The sequence below is a fragment of the Lissotriton helveticus genome, chromosome 5_1, assembly GCF_964261635.1.
Source record: "Lissotriton helveticus chromosome 5_1, aLisHel1.1, whole genome shotgun sequence".
Taxonomy (NCBI): domain Eukaryota; kingdom Metazoa; phylum Chordata; class Amphibia; order Caudata; family Salamandridae; genus Lissotriton; species Lissotriton helveticus.
In genome coordinates this window covers 1,348,597,484-1,348,616,959 of record NC_136065.1, presented here as the reverse complement: position 1 = coordinate 1,348,616,959, position 19,476 = coordinate 1,348,597,484, and the positions used below count along the sequence as shown (strand labels likewise).

At 42.5% G+C, this 19,476-nt stretch overlaps 1 protein-coding gene across 1 annotated transcript in view; it reads right to left on the bottom strand.

The window, feature by feature from the left end:
- ITPR3 (inositol 1,4,5-trisphosphate receptor type 3) overlaps nt 1-19,476 on the bottom strand; it is a 568,454-nt gene that overhangs the window by 125,917 nt on the left and 423,061 nt on the right. Inside the window, exons 28-32 of the mRNA XM_078644240.1 lie at nt 17,664-17,789; nt 10,474-10,596; nt 5,904-6,104; nt 2,460-2,711; nt 1,853-1,978 (exon numbers count right to left, since the gene is read on the bottom strand). Of these exons, the coding sequence (XP_078500366.1) occupies nt 1,853-1,978; nt 2,460-2,711; nt 5,904-6,104; nt 10,474-10,596; nt 17,664-17,789 (828 nt within the window). The remainder of the gene's footprint in view (nt 1-1,852; nt 1,979-2,459; nt 2,712-5,903; nt 6,105-10,473; nt 10,597-17,663; nt 17,790-19,476) is intronic.

Genomic DNA, 19,476 nt, shown 5'->3' with positions numbered 1-19,476 from the left:
GTTTCATTTACCTATTTACATGTTTATTACTGTGGAACGCTCACCCTTGTTTGGTGAGAAGTGGGTAAAATGCCTACAGAATTAATAAGAAGCCATGTCTTTTGGTTGTCTTTGTGATGTATTCCTTACAGGTGCTGACGAGGAGCAAGGTGGAGGTCAGACCTGTGTTTATCTATTATATAATATTATCCAATATTTAATAATAATTCCTCTAAGTATGTATTACAAAGTGTTGAAACCTATGTATTTTGAAGGAAAGATAATGAGATATTGATACTGTAATTCTTGATTACCCTAACTCTGCTCTATATATTAAAGTTATTTAATTTTTACACATACTCACTGGAGTGGCGTCAGTCATTGCGTGCCCATTTTACTGTCTCAGTGGTTGTGTGTGCTGTATGGTCACTTTACACGTAAGCTTTCGGATGCCTACCCGCTCGTGCCATGCTACCCTCGGGGAACTGGTGACCCCAGTTCCAACAGGGGGCATATTATCAAGAACAGGCGATAAAATTATCGCCGCTTTATCAGCAGGAAACTGCCGCTAAAGTGGCGATAATGGGCTTGATAATATGCCCTTGTGAATTCCCATAGCAGCCCAGGTTAACACCAGAACCTGGGCTGCTATGGGAATTCACAAGGACATATTATCAAGCCCATTATCGCCGCTTTAGCGGCAGTTTCCTGCCGATAAAGCGGCAATAATTTTATCACCTGTTCTTGATAATATGCCCCCAGGTTCGAGTTTTGGCATAGGCTCAACATCCTGTGATACTGGGCAAATCACTGAATCTACTGATGCATACAAAAAAATGAATGCGTCCTTAACTGGTGCTCATGAAAAACGCTCCACTACCTTTGGGTCGAGTTCGCGCTATAAGCGCTGGTGTTGACACATAAGTGCTGGTGCCGAGCACCGGAAACCACCGGCACAAATTAGGCACTGGTCTTGCTGCTAGTATAATTGGCCCAGTGTCAGTGTGTCCCTATCCCATTGCCCAATTTGTACTATTCCAGAATCAGATTGTAACTGTGTGAGTGAATCTCAACGCTAGCATCAGTTCTCCCTGGTCTGGTGTAAGTGTGTTCATAACAGTTTGTCTGGATAACCCTGTACTGGCAGAAGTGTGTCCCAGACCAATATTAATGGGTCTCTATCTGGTGCCAGTGTATTCCTACCTCACTGTCAGAGTCTCATCGAATTGGTGTCCGATAGTTATTGACCAACTTCCTTTGAATCCCCTGATTTCTGCTCTGAGAAATGTCTATGTCCATCAAGGCTGGAAACATGGGTGGTGGATTATGCTCAAGTAAAAGGCAAAAGTGGGTGGGGGGAGAGGTCATATTGTTGACTGGGTAAAGGGGAGTCCATAACGTGGCAGAGATGAAGAGAGTTGAGATGATGTGCTTTTATATGTATACACAAATGTGGTATTTGTATAGTGCCAACCTATTCAACAGGCAGTAGACAGGGTCTGGCGGGGAGATAGCACGGGACTCTTGGCTGGAGAGCACAAGGCTCATTTCGCTCACCTTGTGTGTCACAATTTTCTATGTTACACTGTCTGAAAATATTTTGTGTTCCTTGCATTACAATTGAAGTCTAAGACCCTCGTTTCATTTTAGTGAAAATTTCAGTCACTGGGGAATCTAAATGGGATGCAAAAGGAGCGCCCAAGAATCAGCGAATAATCAAGGATAGCAAAGAGCTATTATGGAGGAAGCAGGGTGCTGTGAGTGGAAGAACTGAGCAGATGCCTGCTGGGCCTGGACTCTTTTCACCATAGCAGGCCCATCCCCAAGTAAAGAGAAAATGATAGTCAGGAGCAATATCTTTTTTTTTACCTACCCTTGCCATGTCCAGAGTAAAATTCTCAAAAAGAGTCCAGATGTGGTTGCTAGTGTAGATCTCCTTCATCTCTACCTCTGTGTCCACGTAACAGTGGTTTACAAAGTTCACATAGGAAATCTTAACCTGAAAGGGGGGAAAACAAATCACCAATTGGTATAAGCCTAAACTGCACTAGTCCTGGAATACAAATTTCGATCAAGTCCACCAGATCTCAGAATTGGCCAACATGCACAGCAGAAATGTTAAGGAGGTTTAACATACTTTTGAATTCCTTAATTTTCTGCCCACTATTCATTGAAAATGTCAAGAAGCATTCTCACAAGTCACTGTCAACGTTCTCTTCCATTATAACCCAGCCAACCTTTAAATCCCCAAACTTGTATCACCTGACGTCATTATCCAAATTTTACAAGTGTGACTTTACAAAACATCGTCTAGCAGTGATACATCCCAGACTTATTCAATTATTTGGTCAGCATGTCTTCAATGTGTCTCCTTCTTACGGTATCCCTTATGTTTCCCTGGTTTGGAGTTTATTTCATTAAGGCTGTCGGGTATGACTCATCCTTCACAGTCTCTTCCCTTACTCAGTGGTCGCGAGTACCTCTGTAATGCAGTCCTCATCAGTCACAACACGGACAACATCTTCCAGTGGTAGCAGGGACGTGCACTTAATCTCAGTGTACACATTCTTCCCTTCAGCACAGGCAGCCAGCAGTTCAACCAGAGAGATGTGGTACATGAGGGGGCTGTTTTCGGGAACACCATCCCGGGCAGCAGTCATCATCTCCACCATGTTGGCATAGGCAGCCTTGTCATTGTAAAATACCACAACATCATCTCCAGCATTTGTCAACTGTGGGACAGAGGTAGAAACATGTGTTTTATTTTTGGGGAAACACGAGAAATACCGACGACTTTTTCTCAGTACTTAGTAATGCTCATTTTGAAACAAAAGAAATTTGCAAGTGAATAAGCAACACAGGTTTCAGTGCCAACATCATAATCCCTTCATCAAGGTACATCAGGTACATCACCTCTTCCAAAACTGTAAAACCCACAAGTAAAATTGAATGCTGAACTACCTACTAGCAACACTTATGCAAACACAAGGCTGAGATCAGGGACAGCAGTGGCTACTGTCTTCTACAAGCCTGATCTACAAAAAAAGTGCCACCATAAAGAATGCTGGCACCAATGCTGGGTCTGGAAATACCAGAAGACACAACGAACCCTGAGTTTCAAGGACTGGCTATTCCACCCACAATAACCTAAAATGTCATGGGTTACCAACTTCAATGGTAAAAATACCAGGAGCAACAGCTGTGGAGTCCCACAGGAGTCAATCATCACTCCCAAGTTATTCTATTTCTACTTGGAACCACAAATGCTTACGGTACAGAGATGGAATTCTTCATCACAATACAGCACAATTCGAGGAGCTCCTACGAAGATAATATCAATGTTCTAGCATCCAGTTATAGATAACCTCAGAAAACCCCAGAAAAAAGGTCCTTCCTTTAGATTTAATTAACTTTTTATTAGCATCTACAATTGAATTGTTCTTTCACTTCTTCTTGACAGTCAACTGTCTGTGCCTTCACAAGTTACATTGTTGGCTTTATTTCCGATACTAAGCTAACACTTTGGAAGCATAGGGAAACATTTTATTATCCCCATCATATATAAAAAAACATGAAACCTCTTTTACAAATAGCTGGAATTTGTGTGGCAGTTCAATCCCTTGTAATGTGATGGGTCAATGAAGTTAAAGCTCATTTCCAAAGTGTACCCAGCACTATTATTGCTTCTCTGAAAGTTTTCCACACTCAGTGACAAGAGAAATATCAGCAGAGTAGAAAACCACATCTTACTTTTGCTCTTCTATGTTCTCTCCATACGATACTCCTGCATGTATGAATCAAATTTAAAGTGTGCTGTATCACACAGAAAGCTATCCATGACCAGGAGCATCATTGCCTCTCTGAAAATTGTCTGTGACAAAGGAAACAAGACAAAGCAGAAACAAAGAATCCCTCAGCATACCCACGGTCAATAACACTAATGGCCTGATGTATCAAATGAAATTCCCTATTCGGTGTCTATGGGAAAATGTTAGTACCTAATTAGTACTTATGGACCCAAGATGCTTAAGCCAGCCACCTCCTGCACAGTTCCAAATATATTGATGTCTTTCCATACAGATATTTGCTTTGTGCCTCCACTATTCAGGAAAAAAAGTTGGAAAAAGTACTATGTACCTCCTGCTTGGAGAATGATTGTGCAGTCTTAAGACAACGAAACTCATGCAGGTTTTTCTATCTTCCTTGCTATGTCTTCAAGTTCTTCCATTAAAAGCGCTTAGGTTTAATTAGATTAGGGTGAGCTACATTAATATCTGAAATTAACCATCACAACTCCTGAGTCAGAAACACCTGTGTTGTAGAAGAGTTGTACCTTTAGGAAAACGTACACAGCTAACACTTATAGAAATACCAGCATCCTCAATGAACAATGCTTTCCAAAAAACAGCTCAAGAGCTAACTGCAACCCAAGCCATGCAAATTATCAACACCTCTAGAAAGAACTAATGTCCACATAATTCTGAAGTCCTGCCAGTGATGAAATCAGTGACTACATAGCACAAATGTCGGCCACTTCAATGGTGTGTGCGCACAACAAATCAAAATGCCCATTATCAACGCCATAACAACCAACATTATAGTTAGCAGCATTTTAAAACAATACTGTGCATAAACATCACATGCGGAAAAAATAGAAACAGCATTGGGCAAAGATTGGCTTTCAAAACACAACAGAGACCGGTATCACAACAATAAAAAACAAAAGCAAGATTGACTCATGATGTCTAATGGTCACATGCCCAATAAGCAACAATTGGTTCACCAGTATCATCTAAAGAACTGCAACATGCTAGATAGCTCCACAGGGTCTGATTCAAAAAGATATTTCCATGTGCAAGTCTGGCTAACATGAGTGAATACAATTTTGCAAAACGTCAAATGCTGGTATAGCACTTGCAATAGTATTGTATCCCAAAGCTATTCTTGTGATGCATCTACTTACAGGGCCGAGAAGTTGTCACTCCAGGGTTGTTATGCTCTGCAAGTTTGTGCACAATAACAAACTTTTTTCTGATCCTTTCCCACCATAAAAAAAAGTCACACATTTATTCCTGAAGAAGACAGGAGTACATTCCTTCTAGGGAAACCCTCCGAATTGGTGAGTATGCCAAAGAAGGTATATTCCATGTTTATATTTGCTCAAACGAAAATGAAATTCACAAATGTTTTCCAGAAATATGGCTGGAAACCTGCAAGCCAAGTGGTAAAAGTCACAACAACCCCAAAATGGCAATGCGGGGCAATCTTAGGTAGTAGCATTTGTTTACAACAGATATTTATTTTGTGGCAATTAACTTGAAAATGTAACTTATTTCTTTTAGGGAAATTTTACTGAAAACAGGAAGCAGAATACTGGACTACAGTATTTGGTTGTAGAAAAAAACTAGAAAGATAATGGTATAGTTAAAAATGTAGCATTTTAGAATGAAGGATATTTGCTGTGCTAAACACACATTGTTGTAAAACAAGAGATCGTTGAAGCTGTGCTCTGCATGGTTCAGCTACAATGGGCACTAAAGTTCAAATTTTGTTTATTTATCATGAACACAATTTTGTATAAACAATGGTAAAGGTTGCCAGAGCGGGTCGCACTGCTAGTAAGAAGATGACACCTATATTTCAAAGTGACCAGTAAAATATTTTCTAGATGGTTTTTCGTCCCTCTGCATTTTGTGTAATTAACAATCACAAACTCATTATATCACAACACGCAGATAAACACCTATGAAAGGGAGACAATGATAAGGATGCTATCAGTTAGAACAAACATGCTAGTGATGCCATGAGCAAAAGTAAAGTACCACCACCACTACCATCACAGAGATTATCAACACACAGAGTACCTACAAAGCTCACTCATGGTACATTTTTTGTCAAAATACCACACACAAGGGAACTCTTACCTCAGTCATGATCATGTCCTGGCATTTCTTGATGTATTTGTTCTCTGCCTTGATAATGGTGTGCAGGAAGTCTAGATACTGCACGTGGCGACCATGTGTGGCCAGACAGTGAATGAAATGCTGCAGTACTGTTTCACTGATCTCAGAGCAGAGCTGGTAGTTGTTCAGAAAAATGTGCTGCATCGTCTCAGCCTCCATAAGCTGTGAAGAGGCCAAAGAAATTGCTGAATCAGAATTGGGAGAATTAGTCTAGATCATCGCAATACTGCATGGACCAATCTCTGCTCCCTCCATCAAAGATAAAACCACAGAGAAGACCTGTAAACTAATTTGAAAATCTACAGCTCCTTCTACCCCACATTAAGCCTGAAAAAACTCGACCACCTGATTCAGCTGAAGGGGACAATCATAGATCTAAGGCAATATACCCCAATAACCCAAAACTCCTTTTCCTTAGTTAGATCCATCTAAACGGAAGAATGACGGACCCCAAAGACCCATCTTTACTACACCTTAGAAAATACATTGCATTGGATGAAAAGTGTAACACGGATACTCTGACATAACTAAGAATACAAGATTTCCACTCCTGTCACACTGAATTTAGACCAAAGTCAAAGAGTGGTGTGACTACTTAAAGACATCAAAGGACAATTTATTCTATACCAGCTCAATGTTAAGCAGCCTGGCAATAGCTAAAAACCTTCTCAAGATAGACTTCAATGAACTATTCATTTCACCGCAGATCAGTCTTTATTAGAAGACCTACAGATCATATCAAAACTCCAAAGAATATTTGTACTGCCTTTACCTCCTATTATGCATGATAGAAAGGAACAAACACAACCACCCCAATCAATCAGCTACCATTCTCTACTTCAGTCCACTCACAAGGCTATACATGGTCATCTTACATTCGCAACGCAAAACGATTTTCTGCCAACCTACGAGTAATCCTTCTCACACACTGTGCACCTTCATTTTATCCCTTGCATTTGTGACTTTTAGAAGCTTGAAAACTTCTTCAGATCATCTCACAAATTGGAGTGGGATAAATAATTTCCAAGCAAAATATGGATAATTTTCCCAAAATAAACATATGTTCAGAATATATTTCACTGGTCCGCACGAGAGTTGAAGACGAGGACATAATTCACACACAAAAGTCATGCAAGGTACTGGCATGAGACTGGTTCAAGCAAAACTGGCTATGAGACAGCAGTGCATATCAGTTGTAGAGTTCCTGATAGACTTTTTCTCCATCAATCAGTCTCCTGTGAGTGAAAATTACATCAAAAAGTGTAACCTGGAGAAAGAAGAAAATGATGCAAAATACATAAAGCCTAACAATCAAGAATTATGTAACGTTTTTCTCGTATAACAAACATGTCAACAATGCCTACTCATTATGCTGCACCATAAGTATCTCATCTATTTTAATTTAGGTTGACATCTCAGGCCATCATGAGGCCGAAGTGGGTGTCTACTCATTGTCCTTGGATCAGACTGAAGAACAATTACAGCTCAAGACTCCAGACCATGTCTACGTCCTCCAACCTCCATCACACTGTAACAATACATTTCTCTCTCTAGAAGGGCACTGCATGGGCCACGTTATTTGACTATTCACAGTGCCTGGACATAATAACCGGTCCTGCCCACTGCTTTATACAATGCCCCCTTCTTTTAATCACATTCTAATTATGCACTATGACTGACAATTGCAGAGTACACCAAAAGCCCTCGACTAGAAACATAGGCCCTGATTTACTATTATTTGGCAAAATGCAGCAAGACAACTTGCTATCCCGCGCCAAATGGAGAAAGCAGGAATGCATCGTATTTACTTATATATGGCACATTCCTGCTCTCTCTCTCTGTGCAGGCGCACACAGTACTAGTGCCAACAAAGACACCCTTTCGCCATGGTGTAAGGGTGCCTGTGTTGCAGGCAGAATTGTTTTTGTGCAGGAAGGGACAACTTCCTGCACAAAACAATCCTGCACAAAACAATCCTGCACAAAACAATCGCAAGAGGTATTTTCCTCTTTCTAGTGTGCTGCAGAATTAGGCACATGTAGAAAGAGGAAATAACAAGAAGAAGAAAATATATTTCCCCTTGTTACTCTAGATTAGCTAAGCCATGCACAGCCATATAAGGTGGCTCTGCCTAGCTAGGTAAATCTCACTTAAGTCCTTGTGTTGCCTTGTGCCATCTCGTATGACGCAATAGAAACATAAGGGCTTAATAAAACTAGGCCCAGGTATCTAGATGACATAGTGACAAGTCATCATTCTAAGAAGTCAATCAATACCATTATTTGTGAAACTATCATTCACCTTCGACATAGGGGCCTTTGTAGAAGGAAGTGGCGGAGTGAGGCATTAGCAATCCTGGCTTTACGCCTCACTTGGCCACTTCGAAATGCAAAGCTGCACCATATTTACAAGGATATAGTGCAGCCTTGGGTTTCCCCCTGCGCTGGCGCTACACTTAGCAGTGTACCGACAATGCAGGCACCCTGGCACAATGGTGTGCAAGGGTGTCTGCGTGCAGGGGAGGATTGTTTATGTGTAGGAAGATGTCCCTTCCTGTACATAAACAATCCTAAAATGCCATTTGGTCACTTTTATGTGTGCTGCTTCATGCAGTACACATGAAAGTCACAAAATGGCATTTTCTTTTACAGATTGTTTATGTACAGGAATGGGGACCTTCCTGTAATGGCAGTTTACTATTTCCATGTGTGCTGCACAAAAATGAGGAGAAATAATGTATTTCTCCTCGTTTCGCCAAGTTAAGACCAAGTTTTCACTGGTCTTAATTTTGGGGCAGCCTCCTATGTACGCTGCCCTTGTACATAGGGGGCAGCGTCAAAATCATTGGGTGTTGTGGTGGAACAACATCCGCAACACCCACCGTCCACCCCTTTCACGCTAACCATAGTGAGAAAGGGGGTCTTATTTAAGTGGCTTAACGCTACCTTGTAAATAAGGCTAAACCCCTATCCCCACCACAAAGTCGGAAAAAGTGACTTTGTGGTGGTGATATAGGCTTGTACATATGCCCCACAGTCTCAAATTCTCTTCTTCTCTCTAGACTGTCGGAGGTCAGTATTAGTGAATTAGCTCAACTGTATTGTAAATCCAATCTACAGGATAGCAGTCAGGCTGCGTACCTCCCACTTTATAAGCCAGAATTTAAAACATTAACTCAGGTTGTCACTAAGGGGTCAGTGCTGAGCTCTACATTGTTTAATATCTACATTTGTCCTTTGAATAAACTAGTAGGATCTTTTAGACTGCATGACGTTTTCAGACAGTACTCAAATAATTATCTCCATGGATCAATAAGGGTTGGCATTTAATGACTACTTCCATCTTTGCATGTCTGTGGTCACTTCCTGGTTGTGCTACAATGTGCTTAATTAGAGCGGCAAAACAGAGGTCCTTTAAATTCTTCAAAGTCTCCCTTCCTGATCCTTGCCAACCTATTCCTGGCCTATATATTGGTCTGTGTCACATGGTCCAATGAAATCACTGCAAAATCTTGGCTTTTTACTGATCTTTCTTTGGTAAGACAAGTTAGCCAGCTCTCGTCCACATGCTGCTTGTGGTTACGGGTACGGAGGAAAATGTTGCCACCTCTTCCTGTTGTTTGTCATTTAGAGGTACAGGTGACCATCCTTAGTCACCTTGACTACTGCAAACTCATTCTTTCTGGGTGTATCATCAGGCCTGTTGATGAAGCTCTAACGCATTCAGAATGTAGCAGGCAAACTTCGTCTTGGTCTTCCTTCTCTGCTTTATCTACTGTTGCATTGTAACAATTGCATTGGTTCCCGCTGTTGAAGGGGATTGCTTTCAAATCTCTCTGTCATGTTCATCGATCCTTTAATTACACTGGTCCAAAATATCTGGGAAATAAGTTCACACATTATGTCCCAGGCCGTACTCTCCAGTCCACGATGCTTCCCTTCTTTCACTACTCAGATTTAACCGGACTGCTGGCAGGGTTTTCTTGTTCTTAGAAGAGCCAAACTGTGGAAAGCTCTTCCTGTACCTTTACATAAAACCCAGAGAATGCTGGACTTTAGGAAAGCCTTAAAGACATGGCTATATGCTCAGTAGCCTCTTTTCCTCTTCCTTCTTTCTGTTTTAAGACACCCGTATAGATAGCAGCACTTTGCATAAAATTAATAACATAACATTAATCAGAATGAAAATGGTGGGTAACATTTTACTGATGTGAATGAACCTCTTCCTCCTTCATGTTATGCCCAGCAGAATGCTTTAGCATATGCCATAATGCCCTTCCAAGTGAAGACCACGCGATTGTGAGTGACAGATTGCCATGCTGTACTCATACCAGGACTTTGAGAACCTCTGCTAAGGCACACCTGATAATTCCAACTAAGACACCCTTAAATGGGACTAAGCCAAGATGGAACTCCCTTCCTCTTGAGATTATGTTAATACGAGACCCCCTCATTCAGAAGATAGCTAAAAACATGGCTGTTTGTTAAATCGGTTATTTTGTTCCTGGCTATATCTCTTTTCTTGCACTTACCCCTGGAGTGAGAAAAAGGGACAAATGTTTGTGCAGCAAAGCCTGATTCTCCGGATTCCCCAAGCAGAACTTCTGCAGGAACTGGTGGGTGTACTTCAGAATCTCCCGCATCTTAGTGTCAGTCTGAGGGAAGGAAACAAAGTAAGAGATGAGGAGAAGCAGGTGTGTTCATATGTAGTCCCCAACACATTGTCACAACACCATTGTACTCTAGTCGTTCATATGTTGCTACTCAAAACAAATATAAAATGGCTTTACTTCAGAATAAGGACACTACCCCAAGTCTGGGAACTTTTGGACTAAATTCATCCTCAGTGAGGAGTGCAGTGAGTGAGTGACTTCGTATAAAACAATAGGCACAGCCAGTGAATCTTTTATGCATTTTGTTTAACTTAATGAAGTTCAGGAAAAGTACAAATTAGCTCCAAAAACTTAAGCAAGGAAATCGAAGGCCTCCATAAAATATACTGTTCTTTAAATAAGAATTCTAGATGTGAAGCCTCTAAAGTATTCTTTAACCACCCTGCATTCCTTGTGTACAGCTTAGGACTGTTACAAATCCCACTGATTGAATGATATCATATTTTGCCTGGGAATTTAAAAACGATATGGCAAGAGGACGCCATACGGGTCATCACTTAATTCTTAACTTCCAATTTAACCAATGAAGATATGTACATCTAACATTTTATGGATGAAACCAGTTTGACGTTCCAAAAAATTGAATCGCTTTTAGCATTCTAGGTATTAAAATGTATGGTTTTCTTTTGAAAAAAAATGTGACTAACAAGATGGGTACAGTCTTCGCTGAGCAAAAGTATCTAATAATCTACAAAACTATGTATTCAGTGCATTAGAAAGTAAATCTGTATATTCACATAGCTAGTCTCTGTAGAGCACTTTGAAGAAGGCCTACAAACCCTCAATGATGAACCAAAGGTATATCTTTTTTACAAGAAGAAAGAAGAGAGAAAAGAAAAAGAAGGAGCCTCAGCTGCAAAATCTCCTCTACATTTTTAAGCTGGAGGTACAACAACCATTGACACATGCATGATAGTCATTCCAGGGTACACAATTCCAATCAAGGAAACTGGAAGAAACAAGCTACTTTCTGTAAAAACTGTTTCGAATCTGGAAGACTTTATAGATGTACATGCAGTACATCCTACTTCTATCTAGAGATTAAATTGGTAAACGCTTCTTGATTACTTAACCCGTTTACCGTGAGGGCAATTCCACCGCGGTGCTGGCTTTCGACGGAGAGGGCGGGGCTGCGCCGGTCAACGGTTGCGCGCAGCACCCAGCAGGCCATTGGCCGATGCGAGCACAGAAGGGGTTAAATCTTAAAACTTTTAATGTCGACTACATTATGACATCACCCGAAACCCACTATGGCCAAGAGTTTAGAGACTATATTTAAAATAGCACAGTGGGCAAACAACTATGGTATTAAAAGTTATCCCTAGAGATTGCCAGTGATTAGATTGTTTATGAGCATTCAACCCATTGCTTTTTGGGTGATTGATTGCCAGTAGTATGCTTGGAAACCTTAGACTGACATAGCTGTCCAATCCCACTACTGCCAAGGTTTATGAATTTTATAAAGTAGTACATTTGCATCCATTCAAGAAGTACTTCTATGGGTGTAGATTTTCTACTTTTTTTGTAAACTGGTAATGAGGGGGCAAATTTACAAAGACGTGGAACAACGCAGTGCCGCATGCAAATTTGCTGCAATACACCACCTGAACATAGTTCTGCTCTCTCCGTGACCTAAAGTATACAAAAAGGTGATGAATGGAAAGCTTGAGATAATCTCAGCCACTGGAAGTTACTCGGGCCGCATCCCAATCCATCGTTATTTCGCACACCTTTCCACTTCCGTTTGGCCCCAGCCATATGCAAATCAGTCTTGACTTCACTTCAATGGTAACAGTCTAGCCTCAATTGACAGGCCAGGTCCTTCTTGAACCGGAACACAAGCAACTCAGGACTGGTTTTGCCCTAGTTAGGACTCATCAACTAGGCATAGCTTAGTTCCAGTGACACAGTATGCACAGCACCCACGTCTGGGTATACCCACTAAAGTATACAAAAAATTATGGATTGAATGCTTGAATTAAACTCAGCCGCCACTGGTAATTACTCGGGCTGCATCCTAATCCGTTGTTAGCTTGCAAACCCTGCCACCTCAGTTTGGATCCAGCCATATGCCTAGTTAGGGCTCATCAGCCAGTAATACCTTGGTTCCAAACTGAGGTGGCAAGGCACCTGCCCCAGCCCCCACAAAGCTAGGCCCCTGTGTGCATATCTGATATATTACTAACAAAAGGCAAGTTTTAACTTTCTTATGTGTACAATGCGCCCTTGGCCTCACGTGTACTGAGCTAATGAATAATAACTAAATCCAATTTAAAATACTAGTTTTGGTATAATTGGATGCTATTCTTGTTTCAGCTTAGTTTTTATTAAAAACTAACTTTTGCACTATCATTTTATTACTTTATAGCCCTCCTTACAGCTAGTGTAGGTAGACATATTTCTGGTGCTGATCATGGATTAGGAATAAATGTTTAGAAGCATTTTTAATATTGAGCCTGAGCACAGCTCCATCCATACTAATATTATGAAGAGACAGCCCAAACCTTTGAGGCGGGTAATCTCAGTAACCACAGCACCAATCACAACACCAATACAGCATTGGAAAGGGCAGTTGCAGCAGAAGGACATGGGCTATGCAGACGCCCACCATATACATTTAAAAGGTAAAAGAACCGTGCCAGCAAAGTAGTCCCTTGTGGGCGTGTTCACGTTGTGCTGTGGGCGTGTGCTGGGGGAGTGACAAACGCTGGGGGCGTGTGCTACGTTCCGCCCTTCCTGCCATGTGGGTTGTACATACAAAATAATCATATCGTGTGCTGTGGGTGTGTGCTGGGGGCGTGACAAACGCTGGGGGCATGACAAACGCTGGGGGCGTGTGCTACGTTCCGTCCTTCATGCCATGTGGGTCGTACATACAAAATAATCATATTGTGTGCTCTGGGCATCTGCTGGGGGTGTGACAAACGCTGGGGGCGTGTGCTAAGTTCCGCCCTTCATGCCATGTGGGTCGTACATACAAAATAATCATATCGGAAAAATAATACAAGGCTCACATTCACAGCTTGCGCCGGGCCTCAAGCGAGACCACACGCGAATGAGAGTGTCTGCGGGGAAAATTGCTGCAGCGTCTCTGGCGCGCTGTCACTCAACTGTGTGCATAATTTAATTTACATACAGCGACCGAAAAATGCACGGGAGCAAAAGCGTTCAAATGGGCGTTTGCGTTCATCTGGAGGCGCGCCAATTACGCAATTGTGACGCATCAATGGGCGTCACAAACGACAGTGGGCAAGGCAATTGCGGATTGCACGGAAGCAAGGGGCGTACACAATGTGCGCAGCAATCGGCAGCCACCAATCGCCACACATTCTAAAAATAGGATACCAATCGCGCACCTGGGCGTATGCCTTCAATGGGCGTCTGCGTTCACCTGGAGGCGTGGTAAGTAACCGTTCGCTCGACTCCCTTGGGGGACTGCACGTTGTCTCACACATACTGGGGACGACTGCAGTGTGCGCCTTGGCCTGGGTGCATCTCAAAGGGCCGAATGTAGTGTGTGCCTTGGACTGGGTGCGTCATAAAGGGCCGAATGCAGTGTGGGCCTTGCCCTGGGTGCGAATCAAAAACACTCGGGCTAAAGACCGTCGGTGTGGGTCTTACAGATATAATAAGAGCGGGAAAAAACTTTCAAGGCTCACACAATTCTAATTGTTATACGTTCGCCGCTGGGCCTCAAGCAGGGGCACACGCGACTGAGCGTGTCTGAGGGGACAACTACTGCAGCCTCTCCTGCGCGCTGTCACTCAACTCTCTCATTACATGAAATTACACGCGGCTGCTAACATCAACCAGGGCTGCTGCTGGGACTCAAGCGGGGGAACACGCGAATGAGCGTGTCTGCGGGGACAATTACTGCAGCCTCTCATACTCGCTGTCACTCAACTCGCTCATTAAACGGATTTACCCACGGCTGCCAACATCAACCGGGCTCAGGTGGCGGCTCACTCCACTTTGCGGCACTGCTGACACACTAAACTTAACACAGACTGCACTTTCACATATGCGCTGACTCTATACCGCGCACTGCATTTTGCATCCACCATTAACAAATCTCAAGGTCAAACGTACAAAGTCATAGGCATTGACTTACGAGAAGACTGCTTCACTCATGGACAGTTATATGTCGCACTCCCTAGGTCCGGCAATGTTCAAAACCAATTTATTTTCCGTTCAGATTCAAATGAAACAAAAAATGTTGTCTACCGCGAGATTTTAAAATAAATTGCCCTTGCCAAATACACACATTGCACACATTCTATTTCATACCCGGACAACGTCGGGACGGGCTGCTAGTTTTTAATAATTTGAAAAAATGTCTATTACATTGTTTTTCAAACGTCTTTCATCACTGAACATTATATCCAAGTTCTAAAAGGACCAACCTTTGACAAGCCATACAAACTCAGAGCCCTGTACAGACAAGGGTTACACTCCGCCAGGCATAATATTGTTTACCCAATATTCCCAGGCCCTGCACAAATATTGCTAGAAATTAACATGATTGGTCGAAAAAATGCTTTAAAACACAACATGCAAATAAGGAGAAGGGCAAGGGAAAAGGGGGAAAGGGTAGGAGGAGGATACAGAGCAGCCCCAAGACGCAAATGTGTACTGGGGAACCAAAAGCAGCCCTGGCAAAAATGCTCAAACAGGCTTGATCCCTTTGTCTCCTCAAACAATCTCTCTCCATCCATTCTCTCATCCTCCTCTCTTCCCCCTCACTCATCGCTTCTCTCTCTACCTGCCCCCTCCCTTGCTTTTTTCCCTTTCTTGACGTCTCCCCATACCCGCTGCAATTAACATCAGGAAGTTGGGGAAAGTGACAGAGGCACCAGAAAGCAGCCCTAGTCTCTCAAAACTGGTCTTCAAGGGCTTCAGCCGACCAGGCAAAGGCTCGATGGAATAATTGGCCAGCCCTTCCCTGCCAAAATGAAGTCAACACTTCCTACCATTCATACAGCACAGAAAACTGCCAAACATTTCATACAGCATACAGTCATGCCCCCTATGTTCCCTTTTGATATTAACGGTATTTTGGGCAGTACAAGATCTTCAAAAGTATCAGCCACAATAGCAAGGGAGAAAAAGGCGACTTATTCATCAAGGTCATCCATAAGGTGTTGCGATTTCCTCAAAATAAGCCTTGGCCACCTCGGGTTTGGTGAAGATGAAGGAATTGCATTCTTGGGACACTTTGTGTTGGGCTAGGTTCCACAGGTATGCTGGTGTCCCTAAGTGAAGAAACGTCTTGTGCAATTCCACAAGTTGTTTCCATAAACAATAATACACAACTACATTTAATCTGACTTAGGATGGCGACCTGTCTCAGGATGTTTTGCAATTAAGGATCATTGACGGTGCCCACTGTCTGCCGTCAAACAGTGTTTGCCAATTTATTGTCTTTTCCACTGCGAAGTTAAAACATTCAGGTACAGTCATGAGTCACAATCAAATCACAAACCACAAAAGAAACAATCTCTTTTTCTGACAGAGGGGTAGAATGTATCATCCTTGTTCATCTTGCTTCTCTCATGTACTTCTGTTCGGTTCTCCAACTGTAATATTGTGCCCAAAACCCTGTTCTGGAAGACCTGTAGTTCTTGGATCTGCAAGACTGTCTTAGCCCCTGAAACCTCCACTCCTGCTCTCTTTTCTTCCAACTTTCCCACTCATGCTTCCTTTGCAGTAACACACTTCTTCACGGTGCTAAACTTTTTTGTTTTATTCTACAGTGGTCATCAGACTCTTGCCTTTCAACAACTTGTCACCTGCAAATCTCTTCCAAAATCTCCACCATCTATCCTCTGCCACGGCTTTAAAAAATATAGCTTTTATCTTCTTAACTGTTTACCAGGCATTACATGAATAACTCTAGTCATGCCAATATAACTCCACCTCAGAACACTTTCTGAGCCTACCGGTCAAGCATGCACTCTTGGGGTTAGACTTTACTCCTCCTGCCCGTCATTCTGACCAATGCACCTCAGCTCAATGGTGGTTAAGTTGGCCTGTGCTTTGAGCTCCCACCGCCATATCCTGAGGGTGGCTGTGTGAGGAGATGGCAACCAAGGAGGATGGGGTACAATGCTCTAAACACCTGAACCTGAGTCCCTGGTGCCTCTTTCCCCACTGTCTTATCAATACATACAATCCTGAAGAGGGAACCTCTTGGTTGCTACAGTTTTCTCACAAGATGTTGCAGAAGCCAATGACAGGACCAGGCTTTGTACCAACATACAAGTCTCTTGTCAGAAGCATCACTTGGTGTTCAGCAGCCCGCAGGGCCCAAGGTGAAAACCAGCAGCAGTGCATGAGCAGCCATGGTTGTTACCTTAAGGAGTCACCCCTGCAATCCCATTGTTAAAGGCTGAAGTTCACTGATTGTACGCTACGATGTAATTGCTATTATAAAGCCATTTTATTGTAATAAATGTTTGAATGTGTACTTATTCACTGGTTCAAGTGCCACTGATATAAATTGAGGGAGCATTATATTTAAATCCTAGCAGGTGATGTGGCTGTGTAAGAGCACTGACCCATTTAAGTGACTCCAAAACATGTAGTCAGTGAAAAAGCACCACATAACATTAGCTGTTAGCTCCAAAAGACATTGCACATGCATCTGCATCTGCAGAAACTTGGGACAGAGACTAGGAAATAAATATTAAAATGAGGAGAAATGAGGACCAAACAAATTACTCTTGAGAATCCCTTTTTGTTGATATTATACCTTACCCATGCATTACAGAGAACATAGGACTGTTGGATATGTTTACTGAAAACAAGCGTGTGCAACAAAACAGTCACAGTTTCCAGAGACATTGGGTTGTGTCAATGTTGAGATCTATAAATGTGCACCACCAATTTGGATAACACCAAGAACTATCATGTACATTAATTTAAACCTGGGAGATGTTCGCATGTACGAAGAAACACATACTTATTTTGCTCATCCATGAAGAGAAGGCTGATGTTTTCTGTCTGCTCACTCTTAAAAATGTCTTACTCTTAAGAAGGCCGAATCTTACCTTCTCATATGGGATCTGCAGCAAGTCTAGCATCACTTTGTGGGCATCCATGTTCTTCAGCAACCTCTGCTGCTTCTTGCGCATTTGCTCTCCGACACCACACATCTTATTCAATCGTTCCAAAATCTGTAGGGTACAGAAGTCAAGGAAGTCAAGGAAGGAGCGAAGTCAAAGAAGAGCCATCCAACAGTGGTCCAGTCCACTCAGCTTCTTCCAAATGCCACATCACCCCATTATTTTGCCGATCCTTCAGTCTGTCCCTCGACAGGAAATTGCACTTTAATACATTGAAACTGCAATGGTTCACATACTTTGGAAAAGAAGATTCATGCAAATTAAATTGCCTTTTAGGCACAGACAAGTTATCAGAGAGCATGTATTCTCAAAATTACAGACTTGTTAATGATGTCAACTTATAATATTCTCCAAAGTCACCCATTTTATTTGGACTATACTTCTGACATTTTCACCAGTGTCATTGATTATTCTTCCTAGCTCTTGCTGGGTTTTGTAAGGAGTGGATTACATCAGGAGAAACATCTCTGGAATGGCTCTTTAATTTGATGGTTATGAGGACTTTCTGAGGTGTGCATGGGTGCATCTGTCTGAAATGAGGGTTTTGTAGGAGTAAACAGCAGCAACACTCCGCCTCCTCTCTCAACAACATACGTATGTGGGAAGATGAGCTGTGGCCAGCTCCACTGCCTCCAGTTGCGTACTGTAATGGAGTGATCCAAACAGGAAACAAAGCAAACTGCTTATCAACCCCCAGGGGCTGCTTTTGATGGTTGGTCCTGGTGCCAAGACTGGCTTTAGATTGTCAAAGATAGGAAAGAGGGGAAGGCTGTCGTGGTTTCTGAGGAATGCCTACTTTCTCAAACAGCTGGTAAATAAAGTATGGAGCTGGGGCAATACCAGAGAACACATGAAGAGCAGCAACACCACTGACATCCCATAAACGTGTCTAGATGAAATGCCTGCATACCTGGTAAAGAAAGGCAGCAAGATAAACAGAGAAATTGTCGAATGCATGGCAGAAACAATGGGTCATTGCAGATTTGGTAGTGGGAGATATGGAACTGGAGAAGAGGCTGACCTGGAGATATGGAGGAGAATAATCAGAAAAATGAAGATGCGGAGGTAAAGACAGACATGGAGAGGTGGCAGCTAGGGCAAAGGAAGGGGAGAGGTAGAGAAGGATATTATTGGGGAAGTATGGAGAAATAGGTAGAGGGAGAGGGGTTGGCCTAACGGCCAAGGCGCTCGACCTCGGACCTGGGGATCTGGGTTCGAGTCTCGGTAACGATGCCAAAAACCTCCTGTGATTCTGGGCAAATCACTTAATCTCCCCGTGCCTAAAAATGAAAGTGTGTCCTCATGTAACGTAACTGGTGCTATGTAAAGCGCTCTGATACCTGATTCGGTTCGGGTCTAGTTCGCGCTATATAAAACTCTACAAAAAAAAAAAGGTATAGGTAGAAAAGGATAGGGGAAGGTATGGTAGCAAAAGATAATGAGACAATAGTACCAGTGAAAGGAAGACATGGAGAAATGGAAGAAGGACTCAACAGAGATATGGGAATGTGCCGGAAATGACTGCGGAGAAATGGAGGAGTACACAAAATGGTGAAGGGAAACATGGAGAAGTAAAAGTTGACGGAAACATGAAGACATGGAGAAATGGAGACCTGGTTAGAGGAAGACATGGCAAGATAGGGTTGGGGAAGATGTAGAAGGGATAAAAGTGTAGGGAGCATGGAGTAATAGACGGATAGTGTAGGAAAGAGAATGAGTGAGGAGAGAGACACATTGG